The 25,729-nt window shown below is 46.7% G+C and overlaps 1 protein-coding gene across 3 annotated transcripts in view; it reads left to right on the top strand.

The window, feature by feature from the left end:
• Positions 1-25,729, top strand: part of ADAMTS9 (ADAM metallopeptidase with thrombospondin type 1 motif 9) — a 421,594-nt gene that overhangs the window by 393,371 nt on the left and 2,494 nt on the right. For 2 of the 3 annotated variants that reach the window (XM_068253802.1, XM_068253804.1), the window contains 7 exons: positions 7,224-7,356; positions 9,626-9,720; positions 9,830-9,924; positions 12,958-13,091; positions 14,442-14,533; positions 14,891-14,995; positions 22,520-22,614. In XM_068253802.1, the coding sequence (XP_068109903.1) occupies positions 7,224-7,356; positions 9,626-9,720; positions 9,830-9,924; positions 12,958-13,091; positions 14,442-14,533; positions 14,891-14,995; positions 22,520-22,609 (744 nt within the window). In that variant the 3' untranslated portion in view covers positions 22,610-22,614. The remainder of the gene's footprint in view (positions 1-7,223; positions 7,357-9,625; positions 9,721-9,829; positions 9,925-12,957; positions 13,092-14,441; positions 14,534-14,890; positions 14,996-22,519; positions 22,615-25,729) is intronic. The other variant, XM_068253803.1, reaches the window with a different exon arrangement.

The raw sequence follows: 25,729 nt of genomic DNA, 5'->3' as shown, positions 1-25,729 counted from the left end.
CAACTGCCAAGCAAGCAATATCTCCCTCTGTGTGTAGAACTCTTAGTAAACAAACACTCCGCAATGATCAGGGAGAGGGAAGAGAAAAGATTTCACAACGGGCAACCATTTACTAAATAATCTATAAATTCATATTGTAGAAAGTAAGCAATTGTATCCATTATGTCATTTTCACTACAGTTCCTCTTTAACCACTTGAGGACCTAGGGCTTTCTACCCCTTAAGGACCGGCCACTTTTTTTCCATTCAGACCACTGCAGCTTTCACGGTTTATTGCTCGCTCATACAACCTACCACCTAAATGAATTTTGGCTCCTTTTCTTGTCACTAATAAAGCTTTCTTTTGGTGCTATTTGATTGCTCCTGCGATTTTTACTTTTTATTATATTCATCAAAAAAGACATGAATTTTGGCAAAAAAATGATTTTTTTAACTTTCTGTGCTGACATTTTTCAAATAAAGTAAAATTTCTGTATACATGCAGCGCGAAAAATGTGGACAAACATGTTTTTGATTAAAAAAAAACCCATTCAGTGTATATTTATTGGTTTGGGTAAAAGTTATAGCGTTTACAAACTATGGTGCAAAAAGTGAATTTTCCCATTTTCAAGCATCTCTGACTTTTCTGACCCCCTGTCATGTTTCGTGAGGGGCTAGAATTCCAGGATAGTATAAATACCCCCCAAATGACCCCATTTTGGAAAGAAGACATCCCAAAGTATTCACTGAGAGGCATAGTGAGTTCATAGAAGATATTATTTTTTGTCACAAGTAAGCGGAAAATGACACTTTGTGAGAAAAAAAAAAAAAAAAAGTTTCCATTTCTTCTAACTTGCGACAAAAAAAAATGAAATCTGCCACGGACTCACCATGCCCCTCTCTGAATACCTTGAAGGGTCTACTTTCCAAAATGGGATCATTTGTGGGGTGTGTTTACTGTCCTGACATTTTGGGGGGTGCTAAATTGTAAGCACCCCTGTAAAGCCTAAAGGTGCTCATTGGACTTTGGACCCCTTAGCGCAGTTAGGCTGCAAAAAAGTGCCACACATGTGGTATTGCCGTACTCAGGAGAAGTAGTATAATGTGTTTTGGGGTGTATTTTTACACATACCCATGCTGGGTGGGAGAAATATCTCTGTAAATGACAATTTGTTAATTTTTTTTACACACAATTGTCCATTTACAGAGATATTTCTCCCACTCAGCATGGGTATGTGTAAAAATACACCACAAAACACATTATACTACTTCTCCTGAGTACGGCGATACCACATGTGTGGCACTTTTTTGCACCCTAACTGCGCTAAAGGGCCCAAAGTCCAATGAGTACCTTTAGGATTTCACAAGTCATTTTGAGAAATTTCGTTTCAAGACTACTCCTCACGGTTTAGGGCCCCTAAAATGCCAGGGCAGTATAGGAACCCCACAAATGACCCCATTTTAGAAAGAAGACACCCCAAGGTATTCCGTTAGTAGTATGGCGAGTTCATAGAAGATTTTATTTTTTGTCACAAGTTAGCGGAAAATGACACTTTGTGAAAAAACACAATTAAAATCAATTTCCGCTAACTTTTGACAAAAAATAAAATCTTCTATGAACTCACCATACTCCTAACGGAATACCTTGGGGTGTCTTCTTTCTAAAATGGGGTCATTTGTGGGGTTCCTATACTGCCCTGGCATTTTAGGGGCCCTAAACCGTGAGGAGTAGTCTTGAAACGAAATTTCTCAAAATGACCTGTGAAATCCTAAAGGTACTCATTGGACTTTGGGCCCTTTAGCGCAGTTAGGGTGCAAAAAAGTGCCACACATGTGGTATCGCCGTACTCAGGAGAAGTAGTATAATGTGTTTTGTGGTGTATTTTTACACATACCCATGCTGAGTGGGAGAAATATCTCTGTAAATGGACAATTGTGTGTAAAAAAAATTAACAAATTGTCATTTACAGAGATATTTCTCCCACCCAGCATGGGTATGTGTAAAAATACACCCCAAAACACATTATACTACTTCTCCTGAGTATGGCAATACCACATGTGTGGCACTTTTTTGCACCCTAACTGCACTAAGGGGCCCAAAGTCCAATGAGTACCTTTAGGATTTCACAGGTCATTTTTGTTTCAAGACTACTCCTCACGGTTTAGGGCCCCTAAAATGCCAGGGCAGTATAGGAACCCCACTAATGACCCCATTTTAGAAATAAGACACCCCAAGGTATTCCGTTAGGAGTATGGTGAGTTCATAGAAGTTTTTATTTTTTTGTCACAAGTTAGCGGAAATTGATTTTAATAGTTTTTTTTCACAAAGTGTCATTTTCCGCTAACTTGTGACAAAAAATAAAATCTTCTATGAACTCACCATGCTCCGTACGGAATACCTTTGGGTGTCTTCTTTCTAGAATGGGGTCATTTGTGGGGTTCCTATACTGCCCTGGCATTTTAGGGGCCCTAAACCGTGAGGAGTAGTCTTGAAACCAAATGTCGCAAAATGACCTGTGAAATCCTAAAGGTACTCATTGGACTTTGGGCCCCTTAGCGTACTTAGGGTGTAAAAAAAGTGCCACACATGTGGTACCGCTGTACTCAGGAGAAGTAGTATAATGCGTTTTGGCGTGTATTTTTACACATACCCATGCTAAGTGGGAGAAATATCTCTGTAAATGACAATTGTTTGATTTTTTTACACACAATTGTCCATTTACATAGAAATTTCTCCCACCCAGCATGGGTATGTGTAAAAATACACCCCAAAACACATTATACTACTTTTCCTGAGTACGGCGGTACCACATGTGTGACACTTTTTTGCAGCCTAGGTGCGCTAAGGGGCCCAACGTCCTATTCACAGGTCATTTTGAAGCATTTGTTTTCTAGACTACTCCTCGCGGTTTAGGGCCCCTAAAATGCCAGGGCAGTATAGGAACCCCACAAGTGACCCCATTTTAGAAAGAAGACACCCCAAGGTATTCCGTTAGGTGTATGGCGAGTTCATAGAAGATTTTATTTTTTGTCACAAGTTAGTGAAAAATGACACTTTGTGAAAAAAAACCAATAAAAATTAATTTCCGCTAACTTTTGACAAAAAATAAAATCTTCTATGAACTCGTCATACACCTAACAGAATACCTTGGGGTGTCTTTTTTTTCTAAAATGGGGTCACTTGTGGGGTTCCTATACCGCCCTGGCATTTTACAGGCCCAAAACCGTGAGTAGTCTGGAAACCAAATGTCTCAAAATGACTGTTCAGGGGTATAAGCATCTGCAAATTTTGATGACAGGTGGTCTATGAGGGGGCGAATTTTGTGGAACCGGTCATAAGCAGGGTGGCCTTTTAGATGACAGGTTGTATTGGGCCTGATCTGATGGATAGGAGTGCTAGGGGGGGTGACAGGAGGTGATTGATGGGTGTCTCAGGGGGTGGTTAGAGGGGAAAATAGATGCAATCAATGCACTGGGGAGGTGATCGGAAGGGGGTCTGAGGGTTTGGCCGAGTGATCAGGAGCCCACCAGGGGCAAATTGGGGCCTGATCTGATGGGTAGGTGTGCTAGGGGGTGACAGGAGGTGATTGATGGGTGTCTCAAGGTGTGATTAGAGGGGGGAATAGATGCAAGCAATGCACTGGCGAGGTGATCAGGGCTGGGGTCTGAGGGCATTCTGAGGGTGTGGGCGGGTGATTGAGTGCCCTAGGGGCAGATAGGGGTCTAATCTGATAGGTAGCAGTGACAGGGGGTGATTGATGGGTAATTAGTGGGTGTTTAGGGTAGAGAATAGATGGAAACACTGCGCTTGGGTGGTGATCTGATGTCGGATCTGCGGGCGATCTATTGGTGTGGGTGGGTGATCAGTTTGCCCGCAAGGGGCAGGTTAGGGGCTGATTGATGGGTGGCAGTGACAGCGGGTGATTGATGGGTGGCAGTGACAGGGGGTGATTGATGGGTGGCAGTGACATGGGGTGATTGATGGGTGATTGATAGGTGATTGACAGGTAATCAGTGGGTTATTACAGGGGAGAACAGATGTAAATATTGCACTGGCGAATTGATAAGGGGGGGTCTGAGGGCAATCTGAGCGTGTAGGCGGGTGATTGGGTGCCCGCAAGGGGCAGATTAGGGTCTGATCTGATAGGTAACAGTGACAGGTGGTGATAGGGAGTGATTGATGGGTAATTAGTGGGTGTTTAGAGGAGAGAATAGATGTAAACGCTGCGCTTGGGTGGTGATCTGATGTCGGATCTGCGGGCGATCTATTGGTGTGGGTGGGTGATCAGTTTGCCCGCAAGGGGCAGGTTAGGGGCTGATTGTTGGGTGGCAGTGACAGGGGGTGATTGATGGGTGATAGGTGATTGGCAGGTGATTGACAGGTGATCAGTGAGTTATTACAGGGAAGGACAGATGTAATTAATGCACTGGCGAATTGATAAGGGAGGGGTCTGAGGGCAATCTGAGCGTGTGGGCGGGTGATTGGGTGCCCGCAAGGGGCAGATTAGGGTCTGATCTGATAGGTAACAGTGACAGGTGGTGATAGGGGGTGGTTGATGGGTGATTGATGGGTAATTAGTGGGTGTTTAGAGAAGATAACAGATGTAAACGATACATTTGGGAGGTAATCTGACGGCGGGTTTGCGGGCGATCTAATGGTGTGGGTGGGTGATCAGATTGCCCGCAAGGGGCAGGTTAGGGGCTGATTGATGGGTGGCAGTGACAGGGGGTGACAGGGGGTGATTGATGGGTGATAGGTGATTGGCAGGTGATTGACAGGTGATCAGTGGGTTATTACAGGGAAGAACAGATGTAATTAATGCACTGGTGAATTGATAAGGGGGGGTCAGAGGGCAATATGAGCGTGTGGGCGGTGATTGGGTGCCCGCAAGGGGCAGATTAGGGTCTGATCTGATAGGTAAAAGTGACAGGTGGTGATAGGGGGTGATTGATGGGTAATTAGTGGGTGTTTAGAGGAGAGAATAGATGTAAACAATGGATTTGGGAGGTGATCTGATGTCGGATCTGTGGGCGATCTATTGGTGTGGGGGGGTGATCAGATTGCCCGCAAGGGGCAGGTTAGGGGCTGATTGATGGGTGTCAGTGACAGGGGGTGATTGACGGGTGATTGACAGGTGATTGACAGGTGATTGACAGGTGATCAGGGGGATAGATGCATACAGTAAACAGGGGGGGGTGGTCTGGGGGGGGATCTGGGGAGAATCTGAGGGGTGGGGGGTGATCAGGAGGGGGCAGGGAGCAGGGGGGGGGATAAAAAAAAATAGCGTTGACAGATAGTGACAGGGAGTGATTGATGGGTGATTAGGGGGGTGATTGGGTGCAAACAGGGGTCTGGGGGGTGGGCAGGGGGGGTCTGATGGGTGCTGTGGGCGATCTGGGGCAGGGGGGGGGGAAATCAGTGTGCTTGGGTGCAGACTAGGGTGGCTGCAGCCTGCCCTGGTGGTCCCTCGGACACTGGGACCACCAGGGCAGGAGGCAGCCTGTATAATACACTTTGTAAACATTACAAAGTGTATTATACACTTTGTATGCGGCGATCGCGGGGTTAACATCCCGCCGGCGCTTCCGTATAGCCGGCGGGATGTTGCGGCGAGCGAGCGGTGACAGGCGCCGGCGGAGGATCGCGTCACGGATGACGCGATCGCTCCGCCCATGCCCTTAAATGGACCGCCGCCTCTGTGGGTGAGCCGGTCCTTAAGGGCTCCACTTCCCGGCCGCCTCTGTGCGTTAGGCGGTCGGGAAGTGGTTAAGCTGATCATCTGTTGATTTTTGTACTCTCTCTTAAATTGTTCTGTAAAATCTTTGAAAAGTAAATAAATGGGTTGTTTGGCCCGCTGGATTCCCCACCTTCATATCAGTCCCTATGCCCCAATTTATCACCACAGTCTTCACTCTGTGTGGCACATCCCCGTTTGAACAGGAGACAGAGTAATGTCTACCTGACTTTGGTTACACCCAGGCCTTAATGCGCAAGATATAAGGACTGGTAATATGAAGGCTCAGATACCAACAGTACCCACAAAGGACACGCAGATAGGGAGGTCAGACAAGCCAGGGGTCATACACGTAAGACACTACAATCACAGTGCCAGGTAGCAAGTATAAGAATAATCGGATGCTAGCAAATGTCAGTCCAGGTGGCAATCTTCAGAATAGTCGAAAACACAAGCAAGGGGTCAATCCAGGCAGCAATCACAGAGAGATCAAATCCAGGCAAGAGTTTGGTCCAGGTAGCAATCATAGAATAGTTGATAACAGGCAAGGTCAGTTCCAGATAATCAATCACAATAACACCTATCAACTATCACGGGCAGTTTTGGAATGACAGAAAGCAGACCTTAACTACTTTTGGACCACAATGATTGAACTCTACGCCCTGTTTTGGTGGCTACCTGGCTGGCAGGGCGTAGATTTCAATCAACCAACACTGTACGTTCTCACTGCTTTCACCATTCCTGACGATCTCGCCGCTGTTTCCCCGCCGAAGCTCACTCGCTCTGCCGTCTCTATAACGGCAGAGCCCTGTGAGCAGGTCAGGAGCCGATTTCATTGTCTCCTGACTGTGTCTATAAACGTAAGCTGCTTCCATTGGCTTACATTGATAGGCAGGATCAGAAGCCAATGAAAGCGGCTCCTGACCGTCTCACAGGAACTCTGGCCCAGGTTTCCGACGTGCGGTGGTGACGGCAATTTGCAGTGAGTATGTGCAGCGATTCATCGTTATCCGTCGGGATTCTGCCGTTTCTGGTACCCAGCAGCCTCTGGTCCTTAAGGGGGCAGAGACCGCTGATACTTAAGTGGCTAATATACCCCCTATGCACCAATAATAAGCCTACCTGTAATTGACCAATCAATGGTGTCCAGCTGGTTAGCACTTCTTACTAGCGCGGCGTCTCAATGCATAGTGCTGGCCCGTGAGCATAAGGCTGACCCTCTCCGTCCGAGACCCGGAAGTGCCAGGGACCACGGATCAGGTAATATTGTGACATGGGTTGTTGTTTTTAGGGTGGTTGTGCATTACCGCAATGCTTCTTCTACAAGGAAATTCCTATATTGTTACCCTCTCTGGCTGACTCTTATGTATTTTGTTAAAGGTGTTATTTCTCATAGTAATTTGGTATGGGGATTGAAGTCCAGTTCTCCTCACTATATTCAACACAAATAAAGTTTAGTGAGATCATGTACCCTAAAGTAATTGAGATTTGTGCTGTTTGTATTTCCAGTGTTCTGTTACCTGTGGAACCGGGGTCATGCAGCGTTCCGTACAATGTTTAACCAATGGTGACGTGCCGAGCACCATGTGCCCTATGGATATGAAACCGGAAGAGAAGAGGCCGTGCTACAACCCCCACGAATGTACGCAGGTTTTATTCAGGGAGGGACTGATGGAGTAAATTACACCTCTTAAATATGTTATACTTAGTTTTCAAAAGTTTCATTGAAAGTGGCAACCACAATTACATCTTGTTACACCCTACACAGGGGAATATCATCGATGGCAAGTAAACTGTAATAAAAGGTACAATAAGGAAGCTCACACATTTTTAAACATATTGGGGGGTGAACCATAAAAATCGGTTTTATTACCGATACTTCTGTGTGTAAGTACTGCAAGATACGCTAATAGAGTGACCTGCGGTACTCTAAACAGTCACATGAGTTACCCTAAATAAGACTCCTGCTTTGTTTTATCCATAGGCCCAACTCACAGTTGTCAAACTCAAGGCCTGCGGCCAGAATTTGGCCCTCCTCTGCATTTTATGTGGCCCTTGAGATGCTTAAATGAGCATCATTATTAGCAGTAAAAGAACAGCATACTGCCTTCCCATTCAAAAGAGAACACCAGTGATACTGTTTCTGGTTAAAACATTGTCAGTTTGAGCTGGGGCTCAGCAATGACCCACAAGATCCCTCCCCCAGCGAAATGAGCACGGGGCCCTCCACTTGGATCCAAACCCCCATGTGGCTGGTAAATCACACATCCCCCCCCCCCCCCCCTCTCGACACCTTTACCCTACATTGCAAAGTAGTGCAGCAGAACAAGGCAATATTGTTGGATCTCTAGTGTTCTTCCAGGGCGCTGCACACTGTGTGCTTGTATACCCCCAGCTCCCTGGCACGTGGCATTCAGAACCAGAGGTATGAAGCATAGAGCTGTGGCTGTCGGGAAGAACCGAGGACACCCGAAGCTGCACTAGAGCCGGTGCTGTGCCCGATCTTGCCGCCCTAAATTTTATGCTGCCCCACATGAGCAATACGATCCTGTGCTGCGAAATTTCCTATTCTATTATGCTACGGGCGATATCTCCACAGCCACTACCTCTGCCAAATTGCAGCCTCCCAGTCATGCTGGTTCAAGAGATAGGTTTTTATACCCTATCTTGGGAACCAGTGGGGTTTGGGGGCTGTAATTTGGCACAGGGTTAGTTTGGAGGGGGTCCCTCCATACCCTCAACATTTGGGGAGTGTAGGAGGCGTGGATGCGGGGATATTTGGGGTGATTATTTTAAAGTTTTCCACTGAGCATGCGTGTTCCTTGGTGAGTAAGGCAGCTTCAGGGTAGCACGATCAGACACTGCACCAGTAAATATTAAACTGCCCCACTGCGCTACTCTGCAGAAAAGGGAGAAGCGGGCTCCCACATCCCCCAGGTACTCCCCCATGGTCACTATAGTTACACCACTTAGTTTGAGACTGTTAAAAAATGTTAAATCTTAAAAAACTGTTTGACCCGCAACATAGACTGTTTTAGATTTTGGACCCTTACGTGATTGAGTCTGACACCCCTGTATGTATGATCTGATATTTACCATAAACTATACAATTCAGTGGATTCAGCTTACAGCTCCATGACACACTAGAGCAGTGATGGCTAACCTTGGCACTCCAGCTGTGACAAAACTAGCAATCCCATCATGCCTCTGCCTCCCCGAGTTATGCTTAAATCTGTCAGAGTATTGCAATGCCTCATGAGACTTGTAGTTCCACCGCAGCTTAGGTGCCAAGGTTAGCCATCACTGCACTAGAGTATCTTTTGCTTATTTTAATGCCCATGCAACCTTCACTGATCTGTATTTTGGATTTTTGTGGAATTTCTTCCTTGACAATCTGTCTATATGCAGTGCTCACAAAATATGGGTGAGCAGTGGCATAACTAGAATTCATGCGACCCCCTCCCCCCGGGGCTCCTCAATGTTTACAACCCTTCCCTTGCCTCCCTTTGGTGCCCTTCACAGTCTTGGAGCCCTTCTCACAAGGGTGATAACATAACTAGTATAGCCACAAAAACACCTCATTTGAAGTATAGTCCCCTGTGTCAGAGGATGGGAAGGTTTGCAGTTGGGCATCAGATTGTGTTCCCATGAACATGCAACACCCCAAAGTTCCCAAACAATCCACAGTATAACAATCAAGATGAACTTTAGGAGGTTTTGGTTGGTTTATTAGCATCTGCAACATGTCCCCAATGTCCCCAATCCTGCTGACTTGCCTTTATTGTTCCTGCTAGTGAGTGGAATATTATCTAATGTCTTTGGTTAATCCACCGATTACTGTCTTCACTGGACTAGCCATTCAATTCATCTTCAACAGAGAAAAAATTAAATGGATTCTTCATCACTTTCAGGTGATTTACCGCACAGCTGTCAGGAACTGAGAAGGCGCAGAGGCATCAGCAAGGACGGCGAGCATTACGTTCTGGTGGAGGAGAAAATAATAAAGGTAGCGTTTCATCTTCAATACGGTGTTCTCCGCGATGCTCTGTGTTGTCTATTATTTATGGACAGCTGCAGGGGCTCTTTCACACCAATAACGATTGGCTTTCTTCCAGGTTTATTGTTCTGGGATGCAGTCAGAGAGCCCCAAGGAGTACGTGACACTCCTGACTGATGAGGCAGAGAATTTCTCTGAGGTGTTTGGCTACAGGTACGATCAAAATGGTTCACTGTGGGTTTTTTTCACACACAAAGATTTGTTACAGGTTTTATTAAACTTCAATAGGAAAGCTGGGAGGAATTAAAAAAAAAATAATAAAAATAATTTCATGATTAGTTTTTATCAATCGAAACTTAAAGAGAATCTTTAACCAAGGAGTGAACTTCATTCCAGTTAGTAGCTGATGCCCCCTTTCCCACAAGAAATCTTTACCTTTTCTCAAATACATCAGCTTAGCTGTTTCCAATTGCTAAGTAAGCAGTATTACCCTCTGTAGATAGAACTATCAGTAACAAACATTTGGTACAGATCACCTGGCAGAACTAAAGATCTCACCACCTGTGATAAATTTCAGAATGTAAATCAGGATGAGGAAGATGAGATTTTACAATGGGCAAACACTGACTAAATAATATATAAATGAATATTGTAAAAAAAAAAAAAAGTGCAATTGGATTAATTCTTTTATTTTCAATACAGTTCCTCTTTAAAGAGACACTGAAGCGAGAATAATTCTCGCTTCAGAGCTCATAGTTAGCAGGGGCACGTGTGCCCCTGCTAAAACGCCACTATCCCGTGGCTAAACGGGGGTCCCTTCACCCCCACGCCCCCCCCCCCCCCCCCGCAAAATCAACGACCAGATTGGTCGTAGATTTTGCTGCTCCTAGAGGCAGGGCTAACGGCCGCAGCCCTGCCTCTAGTCGCGTCTATCAGCGGCGCATCGCCGCCTCTCCCCCGCGTCTATCAGCGAAGGAAGACTGAGAGGGGTGGGGGAGAGGCGGAGATACGCGCTGACAGACGCGCGTGGGGCAGGGCTGCGGCGGTTAGCCCTGCCTCAAACAGGAAGTAATCCCCCGCTGCATGGAGGGGATTTGGGGGGTCAGGGACCCTCGTTTAGCTGCGGGATAGCGGCGGTTTAGCAGGGGCACACATACCCCTGCTAACTATGAGCTCTGAAGCGAGATTTATTCTCGCTTCAGAGTCTCTTTAAAGGGTGGCCACTAATGGTCCAATTTGTAGCGAAAAATCGTTCAAGCGATCAGAAATTCTGATCAGAAGAAAAATTGTTCACTGCACCATCAACAAACCAATCTTTGCTTCCTATCTATCACAACCAATCAAGAAAATCCAATTTTGATTTGACAAAAATCCATTCAGATGATTTTTTTCATAATCGTTCATAATCGATTGTGCCCATCAACTGAGATTATTTTCAACCAATCTGATCAGAATTTCTGATCGCTCGAACGATTTTTCACAAAAAAATTGGCCCGTTAGTGGCCACCTTTGGGTGACAGTCAACAGGAAAAAAAATAATGAAATTAATGAAGAGAGTCCCTTGTTTAAAAATGTCAGAGTTGTGGGTGGCTCATGTTTACGTACTGGCACTGGCTCCACAGCTGCCATCAATCAATAGCATCCGCAGCTGGTAGGTGACATCACTGAAGAGGGACACTAATGCAATGATAAAGAGTGGAAGAGTGGAGACTGCTTCCCTGGAGCTGTGAGGGACAATGCGCCAGTATTTAGCTTGTAGCCCTGGGCCAATGAAAGGGTGCACACAGTGGCGTAGCTAGAGATTATGGGGCCCATAGCAAAAGTTTAATTGGGCCATCTGATGTAGGCACGCTTGAGCAATGCCACCTGCCCTTATACTATGGCTATGTGTTAACTGGGCTATTTACTTTCTCATGCAATCTACACTACTTTTAGTCCATGGCCACTGAGCTAAAGTGAGGGATGAGGAACACAAGAAAGTTAATAGTAAATCCATCAAGTACCACCTGGGCCCCTTTGCTAAAGGGCCCCATAGCAGCTGCTATGGCTATTGCTACGTCACTGGGTGCACAGTAGGGTCAAAAGGGGGCACAAAATGCACTAAAGGTGGTGCAGGAGGCACTGAGGGGCACAAGAGGCACAGAAGGCGGCACTAAAGAGGTCCCAGAAGGCATTTACATACATTTATAATGATATACAGTATGTGTACTTGTTATGTGATATATTGATATATGTGTACTTCAACATAAGAACAAACTTACAGTCACGGCCTCATGCTTAACTTGGGAACTGACTATATTCAGTGTGACCAACCTGCATCTATAGCACATCAACAGTTCTCTTATGCACACTTGCATGCAGCTGCTCACTCATGCATACCTACCAACTGTTTGAGATGAGAAAGAGGGATACTTAAGCCACGCCCCTGCCACACCCCTGATCACACCCACATCACACCCCCTAGTCACGCATACCATAAAGATTTCATAAGAAAAATATGTTGCTTTATAATTGAAACCACACTGCTCCTTTCTATCCTGGTTCATTTTCCTTCATATTAACATTTTAAAATTAGTAATATATCAATTTAAAGGATGGGAATAGAGTTTAGAGTCAAACACATTTTTTAGTAGAGAAATATATATATTTAACTAGAAAGAGGGACAAAGTCCTGAAAGAGGGACAGATGAGGAGGAAAGAGGGACTGCCCCTCCAAAAGAGGGACATTTGGGAGCTATGCTCATGTGATTGTTGCGTGCATTCTGTCATAAAGGGAAGCAGCTGAAGTTACCAAACAGCTTATTGGTAGTAGTTGGTTTGCAAAGTTATGGGCAGGCCCTGAAAGGTTTGTAATGACGCCAAGCACACTACCAAAATAATGTAGAACTATCTGTAATGAAAAGAACTGGGAATTGGAACAGATGGTATGGCCATCGCAGAGTCACTCTGTAATTACTTGCGGAGACAATTGAAGTAAGACACAGTCTGCAGTGGAGCTGTGAGGAGTTCTCCAGCAGGTCTGGAGTAACCACATGGGTACCTAAGCACAGGATGTAAAATACAGAATCTGAGATTATCTGATTAGCTGAAATGAGAACTGCATGTTGAGGCGTGTACAGTTTAAACAGCGTGCTGCTCCACCACCAACAGAATTCCAGGACAGTTATAGGAGCAAATATTTTATTTATTTGCAAACAAGTGGTTGTCACAATAAAAATCCCACTAATCTATCTTTTTCTATTGAAGGTTGCAGAATCCCACTGAATGCCCTTATAACGGAAGCAGGAGAGAAGACTGTCCATGCAGAAAAGACTACACAGCAGCTGGCTTGTCCACCTTCAGTAAAGTGCGGCTGGATGTAACTACCTTACAGATCATAAGTGAGTGCATATTATGTATTCCATGTATAGGAAAAACCGGGTGGGGTTTTAAAATAAGAAGATTTTAAAATCACAGCCAGTTGATACCTTTGTTTTCTCTATAATATAAGCAAACATACAGTGTAGTGTGCGCGGCACTAAACAGTGTTGTTCTTCTCAGCTGTGTAACTTCTAAGTATTAGGACGCCCTTCCCCCTCCAGTGATGACCCTCAGGGCCATCTGCCAGAAGCCATACAAGTTTGACCACTATGTCTCCCACCATAAACACAACGAGTGGGGCTACAACAACACTTGCACTGGAGGAGGGCTCATTTATCAGAAGGAGGGAGCGTAAAAGATTGCTGGCCTCCATGGTCCTGGGCCCAGTGTCGGACTGGGAGCTGGAAAAGCTGAGGAAATGCTCTTGCTGGCCAAGCAGCAGTAATAAGGTGCTGCTGCTCACAGTGAAGACTTGCTGCAGGTTTCTATTGGGAGTGATAACACAGGGTTTCTGCTGCTCGGCCAGCAGGTGGATTTCCTCAGTTTTTCCACCACCCAGTCCAATACTGCCTGGGCCCTCCTGCAATAGCAGGGGCTGCTCCTCAGTAGTTATGCCCCATGTTCCTCTGCATGGTGGAATATGCTAAGTTGACGTCACAACTTTCATAAGGCACTAATGGCTTGGCGTGCACTGTATCCTGGAGATGGAATTATTTTTTCTGGATCAGACTTGCTCTCCTTTAACAAGCACAAAGGAGTAGTCACATGTAGATCCCAGGATTTTGAAAATGTCCACATGTGCCCTACTGTTATGGTTATAGGGATTCCATAAACAGTAATTGTGCTGTTGAAAGTGAAACTAGTTTGCTGCTGTGTGGCCAGTTAAGATGTAGATGGTGCTTAGTAGAGACCTGCTCTTCTGAGTAAGGTCCACACAAGTCCAGCAGAAAGACATGCTCATGCACAGTTTTGCTCCACCATGCATAAGTACTTTGATCTACTGGGCATGCGCAGACCTTATTTGTGCATCCCCAGTGCGGTTGCACTCGATCATAGCCTCGCTGTAGGTTAGCATAAACCTCTTCAACCCACTGGGTCAAAGAGTTATAGAGGGACAGTGGATCACAAGGATCCGGGAAGCCTCTGGACCCTCCAGAGACTTCCCACTAATGAGGTAAGTATCTAACATTTATTCTTTTATTCCACTTCAGGGCTACGTCAATTGAATTAAGCTTGCCAGTCTATTCAGCGGTTAGATGGTCTAACAAATTTCATATGTAATATTTAATATTTTCCTGATTAAAAGGTGTATTGTGAAATATTATTTTGTGGTAAAAAACATTGTAATAATTTGTGTTGTGTCCGTTTAGCCACAGATCTGCAGTTCGCAAATACAACTGAAGGACGACCTGTCCCATTTGCCACAGCTGGGGATTGTTACAGTGCAGCCAAATGCCCTCAGGTAATAGACATCATTGTTATCACATTTTTATTTATTTTTTTACACTTCAACTCCCTTGACTAAAGATGCCTCAAATGTAAAATTTTGCTACAAAAAGCAAGGACTGTGGTAAATTTGTGTTCTAGTCAGGTACAGCGCCTACTTGCAGAGCATACAGCAGGAAGCATTGGTAGTTTTACAGTCCATATTACTTAAAGCTATGATAATAATCTTCCTGTATTCTGTGATGGCATTTACTGTAGAGAGCTTGTTACCTGAGACAAAAAAAATACATTTAATTATATTTTTTCTAGTCATTTATTCAGTGTTTTTCTTTTTCCGAAAAGTTTATAAAGCTCCTATAATCTTTTATTTCAGGGTCGCTTCAGCATCAACCTGAAAGGAACCGGCCTTTCTGTATCCGAATCAACTAAATGGATGTCACAAGGAAATTACGCTGTGACTGAAATAATGAAATCCCCAGTAAGGACTTGTATTCATCTTGTACAGTTTATTCACTTTACATTTTCCTTTTATGTGATTTTGCTGTCATTTCTGCTGTGCTTATTTAGTACAGTGAAGCGGGTGGTTTTGGCACATGGCGCCGGCCGTGTAGCGCCTGAGTTGGGTGCAGCTATAGCACCAGTGCTTTGGTCCACAGCCCTCAAATAGGTTTGTAACGATCGGTGTCAGCACACAGAGAGTATCTCATTATTGATGATCTGCAGTATCACCAACAATACAGATGTATACCTGATTATGGATGATCTGCAGAATCACCAATAATACAAGTATGACTAACCTCTGGACACCTAATGAAGTGTAAGTGCTTGGTGCAACTGTAAGGCTATCTCCCGTGGAGCGAGAGACACAGATACCACTACAGCCAGTGACCACCTGAGGAGCAGATGGCCTCTGGCTGTGCAGGGACTATCTCTTTAAGAGGAGGAGATAGAGATAATCTTGCAGCCAGCGATTCCCTGATGGACGGGAAATCAGACTGTGCTGCAGCCAAGGATTCCCCGATGGATTGGGAATCAGACTGTACTGCAGCCAGTGGACTCATATGGGGTAGAGGCCACTGGCTGAACTGCAGGAAGGACTCTCTGAGGAGCAGGAGGCCCTTGCAGCTAACTGACACCTGGTGGATTAGTGTCACGAGTAGTACAGACAGACTGATCACTCGAGGGATGAGTGACAGTCAAAAGGGTCAGACAGGCCAGGTCGGCAACACACGAGCAGATAAGGTATAATCAGAAGGCTGATTCGGTACCCGGGTACAGGCAAGGTTGGCAACTGGTAGAAAGATAAGCAGAGGTACCTGTGATAAACAGCGGAAAAGCGGTTTGTCCGCGTCAGCAGGCGTCTGGTTTGTCTGGAACTGGTGGTGCTCATGGGCAGAGTGGCGTGGGGGTCGCCGCATGTTCTGACGGCAAAGCGGCGGATTTCGGGTTCAGTGCGGCGGGTTCCCCGCAACAACATGCGTCTGGGTTAGCTGGACCTAGTAGTGCACACAGATGGAGAGCTACGCGCGCGCGCGCCGCTAGACAGGCTCTTTATACCAATAGGAGGAAGATCAGCTGATCGGGACGGTCAGCTGATTCCTTCTCGGCTATTGATTGGTTGATGGGAGCTGGGCGGCGCTGTGGGGTGCTTTACTATATATATCTCTTGCTGTTCAGTTGCTGGTTGTCTGGCGTTGCGAATGCCTATATGTTAGCACTCAGACCTTAGTCAGATCTTTCAGTGTGGTGGAACCAGGAGTACCTGGGAATCCACACTTAGCCAGTTACTGTATATCATCTGTGTTATTCTCTAGCATAGTTCCAGGGTGTTGAGATCACGGCCCTCACACCCCAGACTAGGAATACTGTATATCATCTGTGTTATTCTCTAGCATAGTTCCAGGGTGTTGAGATCACGGCCCTCACACCCCAGACTAGGAATACTGTATATCATCTGTGTTATTCTCTAGCATAGTTCCAGGGTGTTGAGATCACAGCCCTCACACCCCAGACTAGGAATACTGTATATCATCTGTGTTATTCACTAGCATAGTTCCAGGGTGTTGAGATCACGGCCCTCACACCCCAGACTAGGAATACTGTATACCATCTGTGTTATTCACTAGCATAGTTCCAGGGTGTTGAGATCACGGACCTCACACCTCAGACTAGGCCTTGTTCTGATATCTGTTATGACCTGTAGCTTTCCTGACTATTCTTCTGATCTCTGATTTGGTACTTTGCATATCTGATACTCTGTTGCCAACCCGGCCTGTCTGTCCTTCTGGCTGTCACCCTCCGCAGGGTATCCAGCCTTTCCGCAGGGGTCCCCTGCTCTTCAGAGGGTACACTGCTCCTTATCAGTCAGGGACTCCCTCTCCTGGTGTCCTTGACTGCAGTAGAGTCTTCTCTACTTATTGGACCACCTGCTACCCCGGTGGTCCAAAGGTTACTGTTGCACCAAAACACTTACACACTCAGGTGTCTAGAGGTTAGTCATATTTGATTATTGGCGATTCTGCAGATCCCCAATAATCTATACAGGTATATCTGTATTCTTGGGGATACTGCAGATCGCCAAGAATCAGATTCTCTCTCTGGTTGCTGACACCAATCGTTACAGTACCGAATCAGAAAGCAAGAGAGAGGTCAACAGAGCCAGAGGTCATAACAGATATCAAGCACAATCATAGTCTGAGGTGTGAGGTCCTTGGTCTCGACACCCGGGAACTAGTCTAAAGAATAACACAGTATCCTATGCTTGGGTGTGAGGTCCTTGGTCTCAACACCCTGGAACTGGTCTAAAGTATAACACAGTAATGACACAGTAATCCTATGCTTGGGTGTGAGGTCCTTGGTCTCAACACCCTGGAACTGATCTAAAGTATAACACAGTGATGACAAAGTAAACATCAAGAGCGGAATCTGGCTAAGTGTGAATTCCCAGTTCCAACTGGTTTTAACACACTGTAGGATCTGACTGAGGTCTGAGTGCTCACACGTAAGTATTCGCAACAGCAGACAACCAGCAACTGACAAGCAAGATCTATATATACTACAGCGCTCCGCAGCGCCCCCCCCCCCCCCCCCCAGCCACTCAGCCAATCAGGAGTTCCGCTGGGATCAGCTGATCGTCCTGATCAGCTGATACCTCTTCTGCTGGCATAAAGGTCCTGTCTTCTGGCGCGCGTGCGCGTAGCTCTCCATCTGTGTGCACTAGAAGGCCCAGGCAAACCAGACACATGTTGCTGTGCGGAAACCGCCGGTCTGAACGTGGAAACAGCCGCCCCGCCGCCAGACCGCGCGGCGGCATTTCCGCTATTCATTACAGGGTAATTCTGGATTGCCGGACCCCTAATTACTTCTCCCTCCAAGTTGATATGGCTCGGAGGGGGAATGATATTTAACCCCATCGGGAATTTCAGCGGCAGCAGGGTGAGCCGCCATCCAGATAACCCTGAGCACAACTCAACCGGCGTGGGAAATGACATACCCCTACACAGAGCCTCTTCAGTAACCTCTTTGATTGACCTGGTATGGGGAGTGAGATAAAATTGTGGCACCATTTCCCTCCCTCCCCTCCACCAATCTCCCTTTTTATCAGTTTATTATTATTAATTAGATTTATATAGCGCCAACATATTACGCAGTGCTGTACAATAAATAGGATTACAGACAATGATAACAGAGGTGACAGAACAATACAGGTAACAGACAATAGATACAACAATACAGGTAATAGCAATAAGATACACAACACAATGCAGATAGTAGTACAATGCCAGATCATAAACTGGAGTGGTAGTGGTAAAAATGACAAGTTCTAATTTCTGGGTAAAGTGCACACAGTCAAGTATGATACACAAGGGGAGAGGGCCCTGCCAAAGGCTTACAATCTAGAGGGAGGGGTTGGTTACACGAAAGGAGGGAGTGCAACAAGAAGTTCTTGGCAGAAAGTATTAGGGCAGTGTTGAGTTTATGTAGGCCTCCTTGAAGAAGTGAGTTTTGAGTGCTTTTTTGAAGGTGTTGAAGGTGGGAGCGAGCCTGATGGGCAGTGGGAGAGAGTTCCACAGGATGGGGGCAGCTCTAGTGAAGTCCTGCAGTCGTGTATGGGAGTGCAAGATGCGTGGGGTGGTTAAGAGGAGGTTGTTGGAGGAGCGAAGTGGGCGGCCAGGTATATATCTGCTGACCAGGTCAGAGATGTAGGTTGGGCAGGACTTGCGTATGGATTTGTATGCCAAACATATGATCTTGAAGCTGATTCTGAAGTGAATTGGAAGCCAATGAAGGGATTTGCGTAGGGGAGTCGTGGAGACAGAGCGGTGGGAGGAGTAGATGAGTCTGGCTGCTGCATTCATGATGGATTGTAGGGGGGGCGATGCAGTTTTGAGGAAGGCCTGACAGGAGGGAGTTGCAGTAGTCCAGGCGGGAGATGATGAGGGCATGGACAAGGAGTTTGGCAGTGTCTGGGGTCAGAAAAGGCCGGATCTTGGAGATGTTGCGTAAGTGGAAATAGCAGGCCCTAGCTACGGTTTGAATGTGGGAGGTGAAGGAGAGGGCTGAGCCCAGGGTGACACCCAGGCAGCGGGCTTGTGTGGTTGGACGAATGATTGTGCCATTGACAGTGACGTAGAGGTCAGTGTGCGGTGAAGCAGCACGGGGCGGGAAGATTAGGAGTTCAGTCTTATCCAGGTTTAATTTTAGGAACCTGGCAGGCATCCAGGATGAAATAGCCGAGAGGCCAGAGAATACCTTCTCCATGGTGGTGGTGGAGAGGTCAGTGGTATGGAGGTAAATCTGGGTGTCATCTGCATATAGGTGATAGTTGAAACCCAGAGAGGAGATACGTTTTCCGATGGAGGCAGTGTAAGTGGAGAACAGCAGGGGACCAAGAACAGAGCCTTGGGGGTCTCCAACTGAAAATGGGATGGAGGTTGAGGAGGAACCATTGAAGGAGGTCTTGAAGGAGCGATTTGAGAGGTAGGAGGAGAACCATGCTAGGGAAAGGTCTTGGATACCCACAGATTGCAGGGACTGGAGAAGCAGGGAGTGATCAACAGTGTTGAATGCTGATGAGAGGTCTAGGAGGAGAAGGAAAGTGTATTTTCCTTCGGACTTGGCAAGCGTGAGGTCATTGACGACCTTGGTGAGGGCAGTCTCGGTGGAGTGGGCTGACCAAAATTCTGATTGTAGGGGGTCAAACAGGGAGTTGGAGTCAAGGTAATGGGTCATGCGTTGGTGGACTGGATGCTCCAGAAGTTTAGATGCAAAAGGGAGTAAGGAGATAGGGCGGTAGCTGGATGGAAGTGAGGGGTCTAGTGAGGGTTTTTTAAGTAGGGGAAGTACAGTGCCCTGTTTGAAGTCAGAGGGGAAGGTGCCCGTGGAGAGGGAGAGGTTAAACAGAGAGGTGAGGACAGGAGCCAGAACAGGGAAGTGAGGACGGAGGCAGTTGGATGGCACAGGGTCTAGGGGGCTGGAGGTGGCAGGAGAAGTGGCTAGGAGACGGCTGACTTCATCCTCTGTGATAGGAGTAAAGGCAGTGAGTGGTGGGTGGGGGAGAGGTATTGGTGGGAGAGGAAGAAGTGGTGGAGTGGAGGCATGAGATTTCCCGTCGGATGCTGGCTATTTTGTCGGTAAAGTGGGTGGACAGATCAGTGGCTGAGAGGGCGGAGGTGGGGGGAGGAGTGGTGGGGTTAAGGAGGGAGTTGAGGGTGGTGAAGAGGCGCTGAGGGTTGGAGGCTTGGGAACCGATCAGGGCAGCAAAGTATTTTTGTTTAGCATCAGTTAATGCGGAATAGAACAGCTGCAGGTTGGCCTTGTACTCCAAGAAGTCAGAGTTGAGGCAGGATTTCCTCCATTTGCGTTCATAGGCGTGTGTCTGTTTTTGGAGGGCTGGGGGTTGATGGGACAGCTGGGGCGGAATGTGGGGGGTGCAGCAATGTCTAGGGCTGCTGAAAGGGCCTGGTTGTATTGGGCAACAGCTTGGTTTGGGCAGGTAAAGTTTGGGAGGGTGGATGTGAGGGAGTGGAGGGGGTTGGCTAGTGCAGTTGGGTCTAGGTTACACAGATCTCTCTGCCAACGACCTGAGGGTGGTGGAGGGTGGGAGAAGCATGACGGGGAGATCGAGAAAGTGAGAAGGTGATGGTTGGAGAGGGGGAAGGGTGTGATGTCCAGGTTGGGGGGGGGCGGATTTTGAGAGAATGAGGTCGAGAGTGTGGCCAGCGCAGTGGGTGAGGGAATTGGTGTGTTGGGAGAGGCCAAGGGAAGTAGTGAGGGAGAGCAGTTGAGAGGCTTCAGGGGAGTAAGGACTGTCCATGGAGATGTTGAAGTCCACAAGTAAGATGGTGGGTAGGTCAGAGGAGAGGATGTGTGGGAGCCAAGAGGCCAGGTTGTCCAGGAATTGTTTAGTGGAGGTGGATGGGGGGCGGTAAAGGACTGCGATGACTGCCGGAAGGGGATGGTAGAGGCGGATGACATGTGTGTCAAAGGAGGTAAACTTTAAGGAAGGGGGTGGCGTGAGGACACGGAAAGTGCAGGATGGAGAGAGGAGCAGACCCACCCCTCCCCCGGACCTGTTTTCTGGTCTGGGGGTGTGACTGAGGTGAAGCCCCCCCATAGGAGAGAGAGTCAGAGGGGGTGAGCCATGTCTCTGTGAGGGCAAAGAGGGTGACGGATTTGGAGAGGAAAAGGTCATGGATTTCAGTGAGTTTATTACGGACTGATCTAGCATTCCAGAGGGCACAGGAGGGAGGGGTGGTGTGCTTGTGAGAGGCCTGGATGGGAATGAGGGAGGAGAGGGAGTGTGGGTGCGGGAAGGAACTGTGAGGGGGGTGGAGACATGTTTAGAGTGGGGTGTGCAGGGAATCAGTGATGGAGTGGTATGGGAGTTGCGTGGGGGTGGAGGGCAAAATGGGAGGCTAGAGTTAGATAAGGTGACCTTAGTGAGGACTAGGTGGTGAAGGAGCAGGTGGAGGAAGAGCATATTGTAATATGTAGGTAGTGGAGGAAGGGGAGGAAGAGGTGTGCAGAAAGGTGGAGAAGTCATGGAGTTTGAGAGTAGGGAGGGATTGTTTGTGTAGGCCGAGCTGTTTTAGCAGTGTTCAAAGTTATAAATAATGCAAATACCTCAGTTACTGCTTAATGCTGCTGTATTGCTGGTGAATTCTGGTAAATTCGATTAGTAAAATCCTTAAAGCGATTCTTAAAATGCGAGCCGACAATTGTCAAAGCCGATTACACAGCATCCTTATGTACATCCACACAGCCCTAGTGTTTGTATAAGATTAGACATGGTGGAAATTTGATGAGAGGTTGCATTGTATTATACTGCTGCATAGGCAGTTTGTCTTTTGTCTGTGGGCTAAATTACAGTAAACAGCTTTCTGTACCCAGATAGCGGAATAAGTAGTCATGTGCCCTCAGATATCAACTTTAAGTAGCTATATGCCCTAGATATCAGAATTAGATAGCCATGTGCCCCAGTTATCAGTATTAAGCAGCAATATGTCTACAGATATAAAGCTCCCTGCACACTGCATGCGATTCCAATTTTTAATCGGTTTTTACATCCAATTCCGATTCCAATTTTTAATCGTTTCTGCAGGCTGCGTTTTTTTATCCGTTTTTCTGTTGATTGCATTCAGGGAAAATCGGAATTGAAAATCGGAATCGAAATCGCAAAACGGATTTGCATTGTGCAGGGAGCATAAGGTAGCTCTGTGATCCTTGGGATTAAATACCCATTTGCCTTGGTTACTGTCTACTGGGAATCGCCACCTTAGCGGTATTATGGTAGTGGATGTTCTCCACTTTGGAAAGCCTGACCGCCAGGCATCAAAACCTAATCCCAAATTTTCAGAAGTGGGGAGTAAACCACGTTGTGTTGCCTTCATTTTTAATAAAGGTTGTTTGTAAGCACACATTTCCTATGCTCAGTAGTTGCTCAGTATTGCTACCACTCAATGTTATTTAAATTAAAATGCAATACATTTTCTTTTATCAGGATGGAACCAAAGTGACAGGCAAATGTGGTGGCTATTGTGGCAAATGTATTCCGTCCTCTACAACTGGCCTCCGTGTTAAACTGTTATAGAATTGGTGAGTAAACAAACATACGTTTCTAGTAGGGGTGTAATTGTTATCATGCTTCCCCCCTGCAAAACATCATGCCCCACCATATTTACACCCCTCCCATCTGGAACCAGAAGAGCCGTATTGGCCGTTGCTTATGGAACACGCTATGCTGCCACAAGGGTGTGTAGCGTGCATGAGGGATAATTAAGCTGCGCTGCTTTAATAGAAGCGCATAACCGTATTTAACTCGCACTCTTACAGCATGGTATCAATGATAAATCGACCCCAATGTATTTAACCTATCATTAGCTGCGTGGTAGTGACATATCGTGGTAGCATTCAACTATTTCACGTTTTTCAGCAGCAGAGAAATCATTTTTCTTTCTTGTATTGCTTGAAAATGGTGGTCTTCTTAAAGGGAACCTGAAGCGAGAAGTATATGAACGCTGCTTTATTTACTTCCTCTTAAAGAGAACCTGAACTGAAAATAAAAAGTATAATAATAATAATAAAATAACCATACACAGGTCATACTTACCTCCTGTGTAGTCTGCTCATCAATCGCTTTCTCCTCTCCTGTGTCCTGTTTGTCCACTGTGATCGATGGAATTATCCGTCCTCCATCTTGAAAATGGCCATTACCCCATAAAAGCTTCCTGCTCAGCACACTGTTAAACTGTAATATCACTCGCTTGAGCCAAAGGGAAACATGGACAATACCTTGCACATTCAGAAGAAGAAAATGGTGAGCTTCGAGAGGAACTGACGGTGAGGTTAATATATAATATTCATTTGCAGCTACGTCATGTGTTTATTTTAAATAATTGTACTTGCTTCAGGTTCCCTTTAAACAATACCAGTTGCCTGGCAGCCCTGCTGATCTGTTTGGCTGCAGTAGTGTCTGAATAACACCAGAAACAAGCATGCAACTAATCTTCTCAGATCTGACTATAATATCAGAAACATCTGATCTACATATAAGTATATGTAGATCAGGGGTTTCTGACATCATTGTCAGATCTGACAAGATTAGCTGCATGCTTAATTCTGGTGTATGGCTAAAGGTATTAGAGGCAGAGGATCAGCAGGACTGCCTGGCAACTGAACTTGCTTAAAGGGAAGGTCCAAGCAAAAAAAAAAAATGAGTTTCACTTACCTGGGGCTTCTACCAGCCCCATGTAGCCATCCTGTGCCCTCGTAGTCACTCACTGCTGCTCTAGTCCCCCGCTGGCAGCTTTCTGACCTCGGAGGTCAGGGACACATTGCATACATTTTTACGCATTCCAGCTAGTGCAGGAACAAAAATTTACATATTGCACCACTAACGCGTAAAAATGTATGTGTTAATGTTCCTGCACTATCGGGAATGTGTAAAAATGTACGCAATTTGGCCCTGACCTCCGAGGTCAGAAAGCTGCCAGCGGGGGACTGGAGCAGCAGTGAGTGACAAGGAGGGCACAGGATGGCTGCATGGGGCTGGTAGAAGCCCCAGGAAAGTGAAACTCATTTTTTTTTTTTGCTTGGACCTTCCCTTTAACCACTTGAAGACCCAGCCTTTACCCCCCCCCCCCCCCCTTAAGGACCAGCGCTGTTTTTTATGATCTGTGCTGGGTGGGCTCTGCAGCCCCCAGCACAGATCAGATTGCATGCAGTGCGATCAGATGCCCCCCCCCCTTTTCCCCCCCTATGGGGATGATGTGCAGGAGAGGTCTGATCGCTCCTGCCGGCTGGCATGTTGCGGGGGGGGGGCACCTCAAAGCCCCCCTCCACGGCGAAATTCCCCCCTCCCTCTCCTACCTCTCCCCCCTGGTGATCGGGGCTGCACAGGACGCTATCCGTCCTGTGCAGCCTGTGACAGGATGTCCTCTGTCACATGGCAGCGATCCCCGGGCGCTGATTGGCCGGGGATCGCCGATCTGCCTTACGGCGCTGCTGCGCAGCAGCACCGTTCAATGAAAGCAAAGGAGACAAACGTCTCCTGCGTTTACATTTAGCCAGGCTATTCACGGAGACCCGCTCCGTGATCTAACAGGAAACGGCCGCTCGCGTGAGCGGCCTTTCCTGATTAATTAGGGAGGCACCTGGCGACGCAGATGTGCGTCGCTGGTCCTCCAGCTACCACTTTGCCGCCGCACTGTATGAGTGTGCGGTCGGCAAGTAGTTAAAAGGAAATAAATATGGCAGCCTCCTTATACCTCTCACTTTAGATTCCCTGTAAACAGAAACGGGGCTTAAGATTGCTCAGAGCAACTGCAGCTCTGAGCTTCTGGTAACTGCCACAACAAGACGAGGACAGACAGCAGGGAACATTTATAAATCCAATTGCAACTGTAGCAATGATAAAAGTCCACACAAATACAAACCAGACTGGATAGAACAGGAAGGAGCGTAACTAATTGCAGCTGCTGCTATTGTACATCCAAACTGCCAGACTAAAAGGAGCGTCTGCCAATCACAACTGCAGTGATGGCGACATCCAGACAGGCAGAACTAGAATTAGTGTTACCATTAGCAACCACAGGTATTGTAATCTCCACAAGGCAGGACCAGAAGGGGCATCCACCAATCACAACCGCAGTGATGGCAACGTCCAGACAGGCAGGAAGGATGGAAAGCTGCTATTTGCATTTGACCAAGGCCTGCGTGCCAAAATATTATGCTATTTCGTGGCTATGATACCACTTAATAAATCAAGCTAAAATTGCAAATCCAGGTGGAGACCCGGCCTCTTTTATTCTTTGCACAAACAGTCAAGGCCCATTCACACTTGCGTTTGCAAAATGCCGGCGATTTTTGCCGGCGTATTGCAGGAGTGATTTTTCCGTGGAAAAGTCACTGAACACTGCGGTGATTTTTTCACGATCGCTTTTAGCGCTTCTATAGCACTAAAACGCGATTGCCTGGAAATCGCCTGAAAATGGTGCAGGCAACACGTTTGCGTTTTGCGTTTTTGGGCGATTTGCGGCAATTAGCGCAAATCGCCTATATAAGAATGGGCCCATAGACTTTTATTACACTAACGCTTTTAAAAAGCGCTAGCATTTGAGTGTTTTGCCGAAATCGCGCTAGTGTTGATGGGCCCTAATCACACAAGACCCAGTAATACAGCTATGGAGTAAGCTAATCACTATGACAGGCC

The sequence above is a fragment of the Hyperolius riggenbachi genome, chromosome 9, assembly GCF_040937935.1.
Source record: "Hyperolius riggenbachi isolate aHypRig1 chromosome 9, aHypRig1.pri, whole genome shotgun sequence".
NCBI lineage: Eukaryota > Metazoa > Chordata > Amphibia > Anura > Hyperoliidae > Hyperolius > Hyperolius riggenbachi.
The sequence above is the reverse complement of the archived record's forward strand: the minus strand, read 5'-3'. Positions and strand labels throughout refer to the sequence as shown.